The sequence below is a fragment of the Sus scrofa genome, chromosome 5, assembly GCF_054392235.1.
Source record: "Sus scrofa isolate SSC_HxYL_T2T_F1_AM1 chromosome 5, Sscrofa_HxYL_maternal_Yorkshire_Landrace_v2.0, whole genome shotgun sequence".
Taxonomy (NCBI): domain Eukaryota; kingdom Metazoa; phylum Chordata; class Mammalia; order Artiodactyla; family Suidae; genus Sus; species Sus scrofa.
In genome coordinates, this window is record NC_139387.1 from 21,568,829 (window position 1) to 21,580,302 (window position 11,474).

General features: G+C 57.2%; 1 protein-coding gene across 3 annotated transcripts; it reads left to right on the forward strand.

Moving 5' to 3' along the window:
* Nucleotides 1-4,964: 4,964 nt before the first annotated feature.
* Nucleotides 4,965-9,977, forward strand: HOXC12 (homeobox C12). Of its 3 annotated transcripts, none has more exons than XR_014804651.1 (2): nt 4,965-5,235; nt 7,370-7,508. XR_014804651.1 is itself a non-coding variant. In XM_003126197.4 (2 exons), exons 1-2 carry the CDS (start codon nt 5,998-6,000, stop codon nt 7,606-7,608), a joined length of 849 nt encoding a protein of 282 aa, XP_003126245.2. In that variant the 5' UTR covers nt 5,952-5,997; the 3' UTR covers nt 7,609-9,977. The 3 variants fall into 3 exon arrangements, 1 of the variants encoding a protein (XP_003126245.2); XR_014804652.1 differs by having other exon boundaries at nt 4,965-5,245; nt 7,370-7,506; XM_003126197.4 differs by lacking the exon at nt 4,965-5,235 and adding an exon at nt 5,952-6,607 and having other exon boundaries at nt 7,370-9,977.
* Nucleotides 9,978-11,474: the final 1,497 nt, after the last annotated feature.

Here is an 11,474-nt window from a genome sequence, read left to right on the forward strand (position 1 = left end):
AAATCTACAAAACCCCTGTCTTTCGGAGGCCCATCTCCTAGCGTCTGTGTGAGAGAGGGGATGCAATAAATGCGGGTGCAAGGGAACAGAAAAGGTCTGAAGGGCTGTGAGCACAGAGGCATCCCCCGGAATTGGACAGCCCTTCTCTTCTGGGACCGAGGCCTCCGACATCTTTTTCCTGATCCAGCGGCACCCCTGGGTCCCCCTGCCACCCCCGCCCCCATGGCCAGGGCTGGGAGCCCTGAGTGAGCTGGAGCTTCATAGGACTCTCCATCTGGAGGAGGTCCCTCTACCAGGCGGCTGGGGAGCGCTCAGTTAGATCTTTTCTGGAGGCTGGGGGGGAATCCGATTCCTCTCCCACATCTTAGTCCTAAGACCTAGGGCCAGTAGAAGGGGCCTTTCAGCTGGTAGTCACCCACAGCCGGGAACCCACCTGAGGGAGGGAGGGTTCTCCGGAGACCCCTCCACGGCTGTCCCCAGACCATCTGCTCCTGAAGCTGATCCACAGGCGGCTGGGTCAGCAGGCCCAGGTGGGTGTAAGGCGGGGGCAGCCCTGGGGACAATCTCCATCTCTCAGAGGAGAATTGGAGCTGGGGACCCTGCGGCAGCCCCCGCTCTGTTCAGAAGAGAACTCCCCCCCTGGGTCTGACTTGGATGGTGTCGGGAGCCCACTCCCCAAAAGACTCCAAGTAGCTGGTTCAGGCAGATGTGTATCCAGACCTGCGCTGGCTGGTGAAGGACAGAGGGGCCCTGGGGAGCCAGGGGCTTCTGGGAGGAGGAGGGGGCCAGAGCCTTTTCTCAACCAACCAGGCTCTTCCTCTTTTAGCCTTGACCGTGACTAGGTCTTTCTGACCTTGACATCACAGGGAGCACATGCAAGGGGGGAGGGTGGAAGAGGCCTTGATCTTCCGGTGGCCAGAGAAGGGGAGGGCCGCTCGCCCCCTTGATGCGCCATGCCCCTTCCCGCCAGAGCCACCGCCTCTGTTTACACACAGAGGTGTCGTCTCCAGTCTAGACAGGGGCGCTAATAACGCCCATAAAAGGCGGCCTCTCCAGAGATGCTCCGTAGCAGCCGGGCTCCCGCGCGCCTACCGCTGGTCGCTGCCTCCGCCTCCTCCACCCCGCCCTCCACGGATACCTCGGCTGGGTCTGCGAGCCGCCTTGGGGAGGGGGAGACCCAGAGCCTGAGAACACCCCCGCCCTGCACCCTTCTGAACCTTGTCTGCCTCCAAAGGTAAGCGGACTGCCACCTTCCCAGCCCCGCCTCGGGTGAGCGGTTGGCGTGTATCCTCCCACCCCCACTCACCTCGGGTGGGGGGGCCTGTTGCCCCCACCCACCCAATCCGCCCACCTCCTCCTCCACACCCCCACCCCCAGTGCCTCAAACTGGAGGCTTGGATTTGGGGAGCAGTTGGGTAGCTGGGCAGAGCAGACCCCAAGCAGACCTCAGCCCCTCCCCAGAGCGAGGCCTGGCCAGAGGCCCTGGTCACAAGGAGCGGCTGGCTGTGGGGCAGAGGGCACTCTGGGTAGTCCTCACCCCATACTGAGTTTCCAGGCCCACGGAGACGAGGCCCTGGGCTCCCCTTACGTTGCTAGGGGCGGTAGGTGTGGCGTTTGATGAGAGGGTGCTTTTTGTTGTTGTTGTTAAACTTGGTCCCCACACCTTTCCTGACACTCAGTAATTCACTAGGCGGAGGAGATCCTCTGCTGGCGGAGGGGAAAAATGTCAGAGCTGCGAAACTTTTTAACTATTAGCGCGCCGACAAGATAGTGAACATGGGGGCAGATGGCTCATTTAGGGATGCTCGGGTGACCCGTGGTGGAGAGACGGTCTCCCAGATGTTCCCACCTGGGAACCCCCTACCCCTTCCCCATTTCCTGGGCGGCAGTCGGCTGGGATCTTGGGGTGGCTGGGGGGCCAGAGGAGCCACAGAAGGTTTGGAGGAGGTAAGGACGCTCCTGAGCCCAAGTTGCTGTGTGAGCCTGAAAGCCTGCCTTGGCCCCCCTCACCCAAGCTTCCTCTCATAAGCCCCCTCCCGAGGCTGCAGACTGCAGAGCCCTGGAGGGCAGCACCAGGGTGAGGACTTCTCCTTAAGTCCTGGGCACCTGTGAAATAGAAGCCTGGGAGCCAGGTGGGCTCTGACCCCTGGATCAGCTGGTGAAGCGAGAGTCTGAGCCCCCTACCTCCTCCACCCATCAGCCTTGTCTGAACTCGACAAAATCCTGCCCTGAGCCCGAAATGCTTGCAGCAACATAGAGCTGAGAGGTCGGGCGCTTTTCTACCGGCCCATCCGGCTCCCATCACCTCCTTGCAGGAGCCCAGGCCCTACCTCATTTGCATATTTGGCCGAACCGCTTTGTGCAAACTAGGCAGTGACCTTGAACTGGGACGCCTTGGCCTCTGGACTGACTAGGGAGAAACACTGTGGGGAGCAATTTCAACCTCAGGTTGGCAGAGGAGCCTGAACACAGCCCCTCACAGGCATTCCGAGGTGGCTTAAGCCTCCACCCACAGCCGCTTTGCCCCTGACACGAGGGCTGGCGTAGAATTTACAATAACTCCTTTTGCCTGGCTCGGTGGTGACGGTGACGCACAGAGGCTGCAATGATGCCGAGATGCAGGAGGGACCGGGGCTGTGACAGTGCGGGAGAGAGGCAGCAGTGCATCCAGCTGGTGGATGCGAGGAAGCAGGAGGGTTGCCGTGGGTCTTCAAGGAAAGGCTTGGACCGCATCCTGGCCTTCAGTTTTAATCCCCCCCCCCTCCCCCGAGTTAATGAGTGGGGCATGGTTGAGCCAGGCCGGCTTCAGGAGAAAGCTGTGGTCCTGGGGCCAGCTGACAGTCCACCTCTTCTAACCTGGTGATGTGTTGAATGTGCGGAGGAGTGGGCTCACAGCTCGCTCCGAAGCTCCAGCGACTGGGTCTGGCCATCGTCGTAGGTTTGCTTGTGGGCTGCAAAGTGCCGGCGGATTAAATCTGGCTGGAAGCGGCTGCCCACCGCCTTCGGCTGCTGCGAGTACCACTCACTCTCCTCACTTAGTTCCAGTTGGCTCCCAGCTAGCAGCTCTGGCCAAGGCTGGATTTCGATCTGAAGCTTTGCACCCGAGCCTCCCGCCGGCCCCGGGGACCCAGGCTGGGAGCAGTGCGGGTGGCCTGTTAGTCTGAGTCGGGGTAAGGACCGGGTGCCTTAAAGGCGCACAGAACCGCGGTGGTGCACGAGGAGGCTGGGCGCCTCGATTGCCTCGGTCCTGAAAACCCCTAGGTTCATAGTGAGCCTCGAGGAGCAGGACACTGGTGATGTGAATGTGGCCGAAGGTCCTCGGCAGCTCCCGCTGAGAGGAATCAAGGTCGGCTGCATCGAAGGAAGAGGGGTTTGTGCGTGCGCCAGTGTCCTGAGTCGGAAACCTGGGGAAAATAGCACCCCGCCTTTTTTTTTTTTTTTTTTTTTGATGGGGCCAGACTGGACTGGGAGAAACTGAATGTCTGGAAGAAGGAAGCCCTCACTCCACCCTCATTTTCCCGGCATTGCATCTGCCGCTCTGTGGCCGCCGCTCTACATGCTCAGCGGCCTGGCCGGGAGGGCAGCGAGCAGAGCTTGGAGCCTGAGCCTTTCGAGCTAGGGACGGATGGGGAAAGGCTAAGACCTTCTTCCCAGCTTTCCAAGTCCAGAGATTGGAGTCATGGGGCGGGAAAGAGAGCCTCCACCCCCAAAAGGCTAGGGATTCCCCGGCAAAGGCAAAACTCAGCTCGGCATCTCCTACACCAACAATAGCGGCCGAAGCGGAGGCCCGGAGGCCTTGGAGACCTCGCCAGTGTTCTGGCTGAAAACAGCCACAGTATTAAAGTCACACCCTATTTATCTTAATGACTAAAGCAACCCCAAATAAATTTTATAAAAAATTAAATTTTCAGTAACGCTCATTAATGCATCTTGAAAAGGAGGGCATAAAGAAGACATTGGAGATGATGTGACGTGGAATTTGCAGCTGAGGGATGCTCCTCTCTGTAGCCGTGCAGCCCCTTAATCAATTGGGCACAAAAAAAGGCCACTTCAGGCGGTCCCCTGCTCGCTCCTTGGCGCCTGGGCTCTCACGGTTCTGACTGGAGGATGACTGCAGGAGAGCAGGCATCCCACCGCTGGGTCTTGGTTCGTTTGGCAAGCGGGCCCTGCGAGGGGCCAGGCTCCCGGGGCGGGAGGGACCTGGCCAGGCAGCCTGGCTGGCCAGGGCTGGGAAAGGGAAACGGCCGAGGGGTGCGGGTGACGAGCTGCAAGCAGCGAGCTGTGCCGGGCCGGGCGCCGCCCGCGCGCAGACACATATCTGTTCGCATGAGCAGCTATGGTTTGGGATATGAAATCGCCGGGGGGAGCTGTGGAATTCAAAGAATCTGCATTTCTCTCTGCCGTGTCCTGCAGAAGAGAGAAAAAGAAGGAGATGAGAATCTCCTGCTTTGATCTGCTTTTGTAGCTTCCGCTCATTCTCAGATATTTAACTTTCACCTACATGGGTTTCTTTCTCCCATATTCTCTTGGATTCTCTTGTCTCTAATTTTCTCTAATCTTCTGGTGTGTTCTCATATTTAGACTTCGGCCGAACCGTTTCTCTCACCTGGTGTTACTTAAAGCCGTGGTTTGCATAGGAGCCTGAGATAATCACAGAGAAATCTGAGTATTTTGTCTTCTGAACCCCAGTAGAATACACCTCGTTTTGAAGGTTTTTGTTTCCTTTTGTCATTTTAATCTGCTTGGCTTTGTCTGCGGGCTTGGTTGAGATTGGATTGTGGTTTCCAGATGTCGATTAATTTCACCAATGGCGAGCGTTGGGTTCTCAAGCCTTCTGCGGAAAGAGCTTCTGAGGTTAGCACCATAAATATAATTTTAACCCCTCAACAAGATAATTCTCTGAAGTTCTTTCCCTCAATGCCAGCACACCTGCTGGGCTGGGTGCTGTTATCTGATGGTCCCAGTGGCAGGCTGGGCTGGTTCTGGGGCGTGGGTGACTCCTCCGCAGTGGGAATCAGAAGCCTCTCCCGCCAGCCAAGTGCTGCTGGAAGCTCAGCCTCTTGCTGCAAAGACTCCAGGAAGACACCTCGCCCAAAAGCCCCTCCGACCTACGGAATTCATGGGAAAGAGTAGTTCAGCTCCCAGAGTTTTCAGAGCAGGCAGGCAAGTCCTCCTTGAGCTGGGCGCTTCCTATTTCGGCTACTTCTGCCTCTCTTCCGCATCCCTCCTGTAATGGTGAGTGAAGGTATGAAGCTGGGGGGCTTTCATCTGGAGAGTGGGGATGACCTGGCATTAGTTATCCTCTCTGAGTCCTTCCTGGAGGAGAGTGCCCCAAATTCCTGAAGAGAAAGAGCTGAGGAAGGGGAGCATGGTGGCAGCGGCAGGGCTGGGAGAGACAGCGACAGGGAAACCTGTCTTTACCCCCACTTCGCCTCTACTGTAAATAAACCCCGAGCCAAAGGGCTCATCCGTCTCCTTAAACAGCCAGTAAACTTTATATGACACAATATCTAATAGTAATTTATTGGGGAGATATTGTAAATTCCAACGGTTTTAGTTAATAAAGGAGCTAATTAAAGAGGGATGGGCGCTGCTCGGCCAGCTGTTGGCGAGAAGATAATACATCTGGGGGGGTATGTGTGCAGAGTGCAGAAGCCTGTATGTGCGGGTATTTTTGGCGTGGATTTTTTTTTTCCCCTCTTGCCCCGTGTCAGGCGATTGCCTCGCTCTCTGCGTTAGGTTTTATACGATTTTTTTAAAAACCAGAAGCGAGCGAATAAATCTGCCCCCGCCGTTGCTGCTCTCCCACCCCACCCCCAGATTGGGGAAGGGGGAAGTTGGAGTTGGTGCGGGGTGGGGGGGATTCGCTGTCCCCACCCATCCCCCTGGCGGCGGCGCCCACGTGAGCTGGACGGCCAATGGGTAGCCGGTGCAGGTTTAACTATGTTTAATGTCAGATAGCAATAAAGTAGAAGCCGCCGGTCGGGCCCCGCGGAAATGGGCGAGCATAATCTCCTGAATCCCGGGTTTGTGGGGCCGTTGGTGAACATCCACACGGGAGACACCTTCTACTTCCCCAACTTCCGCGCGTCCGGGGCGCAGCTGCCCGGGCTGCCTTCGCTGTCCTATCCGCGCCGCGACAACGTGTGCTCGCTGCCGTGGCCGTCGGCGGAGCCGTGCAATGGCTACCCGCAGCCCTATCTCGGCAGCCCGGTGTCGCTCAACCCGCCCTTCGGCCGCACGTGCGAGCTGGCGCGCGTGGAGGACAGCAAGGGTTACTACCGTGAGCCGTGCGCCGAAGGCGGCGGCGGGGGCCTGAAGCGTGAGGAGCGCGGGCGCGATCCCGGCCCGGGAGTCGGGCCCGGGGCAGCGCTGCTGCCGCTGGAGCCGTCGGGGCCGCCCGCGCTCGGTTTCAAGTACGACTACGCGGCGGGCGGCGGCGGTGGCGACGGGGGCGCGGGACCCCCGCACGACCCGCCCTCGTGCCAGTCGCTGGAATCCGACTCCAGTTCGTCCCTGCTCAACGAGGGCAACAAGGGAGCCGGCGCGGGCGACCCCGGCAGCTTGGTATCGCCTTTAAACCCCGGCGGCGGGCTCGCGGCCAGCGGTAAGGACCCCGGCCCACTCGCGAGGCTTCTCAGGACGGGGACGTCTGACCCGGGCGGGCAGTGTAGGACTGAGCTAGGGCCGCCTGGGGGGGACAGACTGTGTGGTGAGGAAGCGCTTCTTTTAAAAAAGGAGTGTGGGGGGGCGCCCTATAAACATGTAAATATCCCCATAAAAGAACTAGTGAGATTTCCTTTTTTCCTGGGCCTGCAGCTGGAGGGGGCAGGGCGCTCGGGAGAAACGGGAGTCTGACAGACTTCCCCAAGGCCTGGGAGGTGGAGATGGAGAGTCTGGTCCCTGTCCTCCCCAGGCCTCTCCCTCCACCTTCCCACAGGCTCCCATTACCTACAATTTTTTTTTTTTTTGGTAAAGAAAGGCCAGTGGATGCGGTTTATTCTTGCCACTCACTCGTGCCTGTTCCAACTGATTCCCCGTCCTAGAGAGCGTGAGAGGAAGGGGCCAGGGTATGTTGGAAAAGAGGATTGGGGAGAAGTGAGAGGATAGGAAGATAGAAGGGTCAGGGATACTGCCCTGAGAGGTAGGGATGGGGAGGTAAGGAGAGAGCGTGAAAGGAGGAAAAGAGATTGATGAAGGCGGTGGAGGCGTTGGTGGGGATGGGAGGCGTCCCAAGACAGGAGACAGGAGAGGAAGAGTCTGGGGGCTGGCATTAGGCCAGGGTGAAAGGGGCTGGGGAAGAACCGAGGGTGCTGAGCTTGTCACCTCTTGGTCCTCTGGCCAACCCTGCTGGTTCATCTCCACCCAGGCGCGCCCTGGTACCCGATCCACAGCCGCTCACGGAAGAAGCGCAAGCCCTATTCGAAGTTGCAGCTGGCGGAGCTGGAGGGCGAGTTTCTGGTGAACGAGTTCATCACACGGCAGCGCCGGAGGGAACTCTCAGACCGCTTGAATCTTAGTGACCAGCAGGTCAAGATCTGGTTTCAGAACCGCAGAATGAAAAAGAAAAGACTTCTGTTGAGGGAGCAAGCTCTCTCCTTCTTTTAGGGGAGCAAGATGTGGGTGCCAGCCCCAGACTGAGCCTGTCCCTGGCAGAGAGCAAGAGGGGGCGCTGCCTGGGATACAGTCCCCGCTTAGAACGCCAGGCATCTCTGGCAGGTCCTCCCTGGACGTCCTCTTGTCTGTTTTGTTTGTGGTTCCCTCCCACACACCCTCAGCAGACCCTGCCAGGTCCCAGAGAGAAGGGCAGAACCCAGCCAGGGAGAAAGGATGCCCACAGCGGCAGGCAGGGGGGAGGGGCTGGGGAGGGGCTAGCTGGACGTGGGACTGGAGTGTCGGGCCTCCGCCTGAGGATCTGGAGGAAAGGGGACCCAGACACCCCCCTTCCACCACTTTCCTTCCATGGTCTTAAGTCTGTCTGCCTGTCGGAGTAGGCAAGGGTGAGGACAGTGGAAATAAGGCTCCCCAAACTTGCAGCAGTTAAGGTTAGAAGAGGCTGAGAGGAGGGAGCCAGAGTGGAGGATTGGTGGAGAGAGCAGAAGGGGTCAGGGTAGCTCTGGGAGGGCAGAAGGGAGTGGGGGACCTAGGGGGAAGTGTGGTTTGGGAGAACAGAGTGAACGCCAATGCCCAAGTCCTCTAGGGTCTGGGTCCTCCAGGCCTGGACACAGAACGGGCAGAGGCATGGGCATAGGCATTGGCAGAGCCGGCTGTGGACAAGGCGATCATCAGCCAATGTCCCCTCTAGGGCGGGCTACGCAAAAGGGTGTCCTGGTCCCCAGCCGTCTCCCCAGCACCCCCACACTGAGGCCATTTGCTCACAGGTGTGCTGGCAGCCCCTCTTCCTGCTGCCAGGTAGCTCACGGACCAGAAGCCGCAAGTGGGGAATGGAGCACTGAGTGGACGATGCTCAGGTTCAGTAGCCACCCCAAGGACCCCACCCCCACCCCCCAGCCCTCGGGAAAGCCCAAGAAGCTGTGAAAGGAGCTTCGGCATTGACTGGCCCGGGGGTTTCTGGCAGCCGCAGCAGATTCTCCCTTCCCTGCTGGCGTTCATGGTCACGGCCGACGGAGGCTGGACGGAGGCTGGACTGGCATAATTTATGAGGCAGGAGCAGAATCCACCCCTAAAGGGGCTACCGGCTGCGGAGCACCCCCACCCCCAGCCCCGCTCAGCCCCGGGTTTCCCAGGCTGGTGACAATGAAGAAGGGGGGTGCATCGGCCCCCTCACCCAACTTCTTTCTCTCTTTTACCCACCACCACTCCACCCACTCCCCAACGTCACCCTTTGTCTCAGGATCCCCCGCCTCTGCCCCGAGGCTGGGGAGCTGCCCGATTCAAGGACCACAGCAGAGGCCTGAAAGTGGATTCTCCAGCCGAGGGCCTTTTATTCACAGCCCCCTTCAGGCCCCAGCTCCAGCTCAGTAGATCCCGGCCTGGCTTCTGAAGAGAAGCAGTGATGGAGCCTGCCTGCTTTCTTGTACATGTTTTTATCCCTCTTGGTGAGAGCCCTCCAACCTCCCATCTGCTGACCCACCTTAGCCAGCAGCAGAAGGGTGAGAAACAGAACTGATGGGAGTTAAACCCAGCCTGTGGACAGAGTGAAACTGGCCCCCTAGCTTGGAGTTTTTCCCACCTGGAGAGAGTCTCTCTTTACACGCCCTGGAAAGGCGATCCAGAGACCCCCAACTCTCTCAGCAGCTTCAAGTCCTTGTATAAGATTGTGCAGAGGCATGAGCAAACATAAAGGCACAGCTGCCCAGTACACCACTGGGCCCACACCGCTCTCCTGACTGTACTTTCAAGCAGGCAGCCTCATGGTCCCAAATACTGCCCTGCAGAGTGGCTGTACAATCACACGCCCCCATTTCCCACTGGGCACCTGACACTCTTCCCTCTTCCCACACTTCCCTCTCCACATAAACTTGTTTCAAGTTTGCGGAAGCCACGACCATGCCAGCTGTCTGCACACTCTCCTGTGGGCTGGCCCTGGGTGTAAGGCACTCCCCTCTGTGCCTGATCACCCTTATACCCCTTCATAATGCCCCTCCTATGACCTCTTGGGCTCTGGGGTGCTGGATTTGAGCTCCATCACTCCAGCCTGACTCTCCCAGCTTAATGGAGAAGAGACCAGAACACTCCAAAATGGGGTGAGGGGACAAAGATATGCAATATTCTCTTCTGTCGCTTTAAACTTGACTTCCGTGAGCTTCTCTGTCAATCTGTGTTCTGTTCTCTGTGTCTGTAGCTAGTACCCCATGTAATCCCTGTGGGTAGATGCCCTTCCCGTCCTCCCTCCCCAGCTCTCTGCAGTGTGCCCTCCTAGTTAAATGTCTGTCTTCAGCACGTTTTCCCTTTATATAGCTCTTGTACAGAGTTGCTTCATCATATTAATAATAATAATAATAATGCTAATTAAAACATGACTGTATGAGGATGCGATTTTTTTGAGAGAAAATTTTAAAACTGGGTCCCTACACATGGTCTCTTCCACCCAGAAAGAGTAGGATTCCTCAGCCTCCTTGCTGTTTCCCACTTTATTTTCTCCAACTCAGGTGAATAATAAAAATAATAAATGTATAATAATAAAGGAAGAGCGGTTGCAGGAGTAACAAAAATATATGAGCAACCAAGATCTGTTGATGAGCTGCCATCTCCAGTCCCATGCAATTACTAGCAGAGAGAAAACTGGGGGAGGTTAGATTGGGCGGAAGGAGAGGGATATCTGAGGAGTCGTGGGCTTGTAAAAATACTGTGGACAGCCTGGAGGAGGGGGGTACTGAAACTACCTTTGCGACCACCAAAAGGAAGTCTGAGCTGTGGATCTCCAAGAAGTGAAGCCAGGGGAGGGGGAGGAGCAAGAGCCAGTTGGAGCTGGGACAGTGATGTCATGGGGTAGGGGGCAGGGGTTGGTGGGTCTACACTTCCCCCTAACTCTGTGGCTTCACTCTAAGAGTACATCTTGGGCACTGCAAGATGGCCAGACAGGGTACTAAAAACCACTTGAACTTGGTGAAATAGGCTCCATCTCTGTCAGCCAGCAACCCACTCCAGGCAGTTCCAGAGAGAGGCCCAGGTCCAGGCCCAGGCCAGAGTCTAGTCCCTGCTGAGCCCATGAGCTCTTTGCGCCTCCACCTCACCCCTTCTTTCGGGATGGGATGCCTTCCTCTCTATCCACCCCTGTGCTTCTGGTCCCCAAGGAATTTCCCTTTCTGCCAGCCTGGCTCCAATCAAGGGCTCTCCTCCAAGCTCCCCCCCCTCTCCTGGGCCTGCTCCAAGAATTGCAGGAGCCCCCACTGAGTGCAGTCTCCAAGCCCAGCCTCCCAGCCACGCCTCCTGCCCTGAAAGCTTTCTTTCTCCCCTCCTTTTCTTACTCCTGCAACTAGAAAAAGTAGCCAATTTAGATCAATTCCTATCCTCCCTTTGTCCCCAATCCCCAGCTGAGGGGTTCAGCAGGAAGAACCCCTCAAGATTTGAGGATACTCATTTAAAGGGACCACAGAGTGCAGGGGAGGCTGGGGACTGGATAGTTTCTGGCAGCGTTGAGTGGGGGGAGGGACTGAGTGGCTGTGCCGGAGTCTGAATAAAGGGGGGGGGAGTATGAATCCCAGTGAATCCAGGCAAGAGACTACCCTCTTCTTGAACTGCATCTATACAGGAAGAGTTAACAGTGAAGGCATTTCTGGCTAAATAGGAAAGAGGGAATTTAAGGAGGTCAGGAATAACTGGCCTTTAGTTTATTCTCTTGATTTATTCCCAGAGACACTGCAGATCTGAGAGAGAAAGTTCCTTTTGGGGTGTTGCCTATGCAGACCCTGAGACTCAAAAACTGGAGAAACTGTCGGAGAAGAAAAAACAGTATAATTTCCTCTCAGTGGCTGAATAGCAAGTCCTTGGGTCTCCTGGCCAAAGAGAAG

Bases quoted from the DNA above. Each gene is read 5' to 3' on its own strand.
- HOXC12 (XM_003126197.4), top strand. From the start codon at position 5,998: ATGGGCGAGCATAATCTCCTGAATCCCGGGTTTGTGGGGCCGTTGGTG. The intron at 6,608-7,369 runs GTAAGGACCCCG...ATCTCCACCCAG, and splicing joins CGGCGGGCTCGCGGCCAGCG to GCGCGCCCTGGTACCCGATC.